The sequence below is a fragment of the Dipodomys ordii genome, unplaced genomic scaffold, assembly GCF_000151885.1.
Source record: "Dipodomys ordii isolate 6190 unplaced genomic scaffold, Dord_2.0 Scaffold29, whole genome shotgun sequence".
Taxonomy (NCBI): Eukaryota; Metazoa; Chordata; class Mammalia; order Rodentia; family Heteromyidae; genus Dipodomys; species Dipodomys ordii.
The window spans coordinates 5,604,471-5,609,188 of record NW_012267245.1 but is presented as its reverse complement, the minus strand read 5'-3'; the positions used below and the strand labels follow the sequence as shown (position 1 = coordinate 5,609,188).

General features: G+C 58.9%; 1 protein-coding gene across 1 annotated transcript in view; it reads left to right on the top strand.

Moving 5' to 3' along the window:
* Mcc (mutated in colorectal cancers) overlaps positions 1-4,718 on the top strand; it is a 64,586-nt gene that overhangs the window by 36,417 nt on the left and 23,451 nt on the right. The window contains exons 9-10 of the mRNA XM_013016006.1: positions 539-641; positions 2,095-2,364. Coding sequence (XP_012871460.1) covers positions 539-641; positions 2,095-2,364 — 373 coding nt within the window. The remainder of the gene's footprint in view (positions 1-538; positions 642-2,094; positions 2,365-4,718) is intronic.

Below are 4,718 nucleotides of genomic sequence, written 5' to 3'. Positions count from 1 at the left end.
AGGCCGCCACCCCAGGCCTGCGACCCCTGCAGCCACTGAGGCCTTTTTGGAAGGGGGGGTGAGGTCGGTCGTGGGGCCTGAACTCTGGGCCTGGGCGCCGTCCCTCAGCTCTTCGGCTCAAAGCTGGCGCTCTACCACGTGAGCCACGGCGCCGCTTGTGGTCTCCTGGTGGTTCACGGGAGATCAGTCTCAGGCACTTCGCTGCCCAGGCTGGCTTTGAGCCCTCCGGACAGGCGCCCGCCCTTCAGCTCAGAGCAGCGCTCCGCCCGCTCACTGCGGGTTGCACAGCGCTTTTGTTGGAAGGTGGCTTCGCCCGGGTCAGCGTGACAGATTGGGGTGCTCGGAGCCCGAGGGACCCCACTCTGACGCTGCAGCTGGAGGGGGGCTGAGCAGCGGAGACGGCCTCCTTGGGCGGGCCTGGCTGGCCGTCGCCGGGTCGGGCGCAGCCGGGCCGGCCGCGCGCCGTGGGGTGTGGCGGTGCGGGGTGCGGGGTCTCGGGGCCCAGCCTCACTCCCCACCCCGCCGCCTGTACCCCCAGCAACCTGGTGGCCGCCTACGAGAAGGCGAAGAAGAAGCACCAGAACAAGCTGAAGAAGCTGGAGTCGCAGATGATGGCCATGGTGGAGAGGCACGAGACGCAGGTGCGCATGCTCAAGCAGAGGATCGCGCTGCTGGAGGAGGAGAACTCGAGGCCGCACACCAACGAGACGTCGCTCTGAGGCCGCCGCAGCCACGCGCGACAGCGGGGCGCCCGCCCCGCCGCCCCCCGCGCCTTCTCCCCGCACTCGCCGGGCTCTCCCTCCACCGGGGGCCAGCCACACGCAGACTCCGGCTGTCCCGGACTCCGGGATGATGGTGCGTGGGGCTCCCCACCCCGGGAACGGGGCAGGGGGGGCCGTGGCTGTGCGGCCGCGAGCACAATGGCTGGTCGGACGGGCCGCATTGGCATCTCCCAGGGGCGCAGGGCCCGGGCGCGCTGGCAGGGAGGGCCCCTGCACGCCGGGCCGGGCGCCCTGGGCACACATCTGGCCTCCCGGAGGCTGGGCCACCGGACGGACGGTTTCAGGGAAGCGCAGGGGAAGCAGGAAGGCTGCTGCCCGCCCGGCCGGCCTGCGCTGTGGTCAGGCCCGCCTCCGCTGAGGGCCGCGGCCCTCCGCCCGGCCCGGCTTTGGCTTCCAGGACAGGAGACCCGCCCTGCCGTCCCGCCTCCCACCGCAGGCAGGTGCGCCCCGAGTTCTAGCCTCGGCACGCCGCTTGTGCAGTCGCCGTCCACCCTGCCCGAAATGCAACGTGAGGCCACGGCGCGTGCTTGCTCCTCGCAGATGCCATCTTCCTCTGAGCCACAGCAGCGCTGTCCCGCCACCTTGGAGAAGTCCGAGGTTAAAAAGCCCACACCAGCGGGGCAGCCCAGCTACGCAGGAGGCTGAGATTGGAGGATCACAGTTCAAAGCCAGCCTGGGCAGGAAAGTCCATGAGACTCTTATCTCCAATAAACTACTAGAAAACCAGAAGCGGTGCTGTGGCTCGAGTGGTAGAGCGCTCGCCTTGAGCTGAAGAGCTGAGGGACAGCGCCCAGGCCCAGAGTTCAGGCCCCATGACCAACCAAAAAAACAAAACCCCATGCTAGCCCCCAAAGGCTTCCCGACACTGCTGGGATGAAGGAGGGTGGGGGCCATGGCTGCGGCACAGGGGCGCCTCCAGCTCCAGTCCCCGGCACCCCACAGCCACACTGCAGGTGACGGGCAAGTCTGTCCGTTTCCTTTCTAGGGCACTCCAGAGTCTGGGGTGTCATGGTTACCTGTGAAATCAAGAGACCACACACACACCTGCTGCAGACACGCGAGGGGGCTTTCTCTCCATGCGGAAGAACAGAAACTTGTACTCACCTGGGGAATGGCCTCTTGTGCCAAGTGTCCCATCTGACTCTCCGTAGTCTGTAGAAAGACTGACTTGCTACAGAGCAAAAGTAACCCATGCCACACAGCCGCTGCTTGCACGTGGGGACCGAGTGGCAGCAAGGGTTCCAGTAGCTGGGGTCCACGTCAGCGCTGAGCCTGTGGCCTCCTGAAGGACCCCCGCTGGGCCTCACCTCAGCTGCCTGAGCCCACAGGCCAAGGCAGCCGCTTCGCGGGCACAGGCGTGGTCTCTGGTGCCCTCTACTGGACCCGGGGCGCGCACGACAGGAGCGCACAGAAGCTCACGCAGGCTCACAGCACACATCCCGAGCAGCAGAACGGCAAGCTGGCACCGCCCTGCCCAGGCCGAGGCTTGAAGAGCTCTTCTCCACCTTCACCTCTGCACTCGGTCCCCATCACAGCCATCGCACCCCCGGCCCATCTGTCTCCTTGGGCCTCCAACCCAGAGGTTAGGAAGTGCGTCCACGTCCCCACCGCAAATCCGTCTGCAGACATCTTCGTCAAGACTTACTTTGCCCCCTAAGTCACCGACTGAAAGCGTGCTTTGAAACCACTTGAGTTCTCAGCGCGCCGCCTGGGTGTGGCCCGCCTCGTGCCGTGTGTTCTGAGCGTCACCGTGTGACTCATTTTCACATGCTTCACTTGGACGCGTTCAGCGCTGGCACACGCCTGTAGTTTTAGCTGCTGTAAAATAGCTTTGTGTTGTTATTTGATACAAAACGTGTCTTTTTAAAAACCAAAAACACTATTTATACAGAGACATTTATAATGTTTTACATTCTTATATTCTGAATAAATATTTCTAATTCCATGCTGCCGTGTGTGTGAATGAAAGGGCAAAGCCGTCCACCCGCACAGCCGTGGCCCATTCACATACCAAACCTGCAACCATGCATCAGGTTAAAAGGTACTGGAGAAGATGGCGGCAGCCAGTGCCGCTGAGCACCAGGGTGCATCCAGTTAACCATCTTTCAGGACACCATACCCGGCTACAGGACAGCTGACTGCCTTTGATAGGGAATCCCAAAACCGTTTCCCATTTTCATCCATACACGGTAACACTTCTTCCTGTCAATTCCCCCTTTTATATATCCGAATTTCTTGTCAGTCCCAAGACAGGACAACCCAAACATGACAAGTGAGCAGCAGCGCGCACGCGCCGGCAGCCGGGCTTATTGGCATGACACTATAAATGCCAGGATTGAACAGTCCTGCGCTTCCCGCAGCGGTGCTTTGTAAGAGAGAGCTGTCGGCTTGTCCACTTGTGACAGGTACACGTAAGTCACGGGGCTAAACTCGTGTGGAGCAGAGCACAGGCCAAGTCTCCGCAACACTGTCCGGAGACACTGAGACCCCAGCACGGCCCGGGGCTGCTGAGCCGCGAGGGAGCTGCCCTTGCCCGGTCAGTAACGAATGAGCAGACGACCAACCAGAGAAAGCCAGCAACGAGCCCGCTCCAGACACAGCGAGCCCCACGGCTACTCTGGCTTTCCCTAATGGTGACAATTAACAGCAAAAAATCAGCAAGATCTTTACAGCAAGAACTTTATTACTGCTGCGGGGTCCCCCCCCCCCCGCACTAAAATACACCATACAGGTTAATTCAGGCACAACTAATATTACATCACTTCACAGAAGACGCAAGTGGAGAATCATGTAGTGACCCAGTTTTCTCACTGAACATCAGATATTCAGTGAAGCCATCTCAGCAATTTTCGTCTACCAGCTTTTGTAGTCCCAAATCAAACAAGTCATGCACGAGTGAAGACTATTCCACGAACATCTTCAGGGCACAATGCAAAGAAGCCACTTTAAATGGCACCATATTGGAAAATGACCGTTCTTCCTCCCTTGACCACTCAAACTCAACTGCTCTCTATTTCGGTGACAGATAAAAGCCCATCCTATTTAACGGCTGGTTCTCATAAACGAGCTAGTCTATGAGCATTACTCCACGTGAGTGACTGGTCATTCTGAATTAACATTGTTTTACTCATGAAAACCAAAAATTAAATTGGAACAGATCTAGGATCAGACACAACCTGAAGACGTTTTCAAAGCACAGTCAGGTTGTCATTCAGTAAGCAAACTTTCTAAGACAAAAAAAATGTAGGTGGGGAGGGCAGTGAGGACGGGAGGGAAGCTGGGGAGCAGGTGCACGACACACCCAATGCAGTGCACAAAACCCAACGTGCCTCGGGAGCGTCGGGACGGGGGGGATGGGGGGACGGGGGGGATGGGGGGGACGGGGGGGTGAAGGCGGCACTGCTCAAGATGGAAACCTCGCTGTACAACTTCTGTGCAGGCACCATCTATGAACCCCACGGAGACACAGGTACATGGAACGCGTAGCTTCCCTGTCCTTCCTTGCCTGTGACACAAGTGGAAGTCAGGCCAGCCGTCTCCTGTCCTGACCTGAAACAAAAGGCTAGCTGTCCCCTCTTGGGACACTAGCGTTTGACATTTAATCGTGACTGGTGCAACATTCACATACAAACCCAAGCTGAGCCTGCAGGACAGCAGCACGCGACTCCTGTGTGTGTGTGTTTTTTTCCCTCCTATCAGTGCATGAAGAGTCCACATCTGTGCTGTGCTCAACGAATAAACATCTCATCAGCCCCCTGCCCGGGGCATGCACTTGGCTCTGCTCTGGTTGGCTGCCCCCTGCCCTTTACACAGGCAGAGGTAGTTTCTTAAAGCTTGAGATGGGGGCTGGGAAGGTGGCTCAGTGGTAGAGTGTTTGCCTTGCATGCATGAGGCCCTGGGTTCGATTCCTTAGCACCACATAAGCAAAAAGAAAAA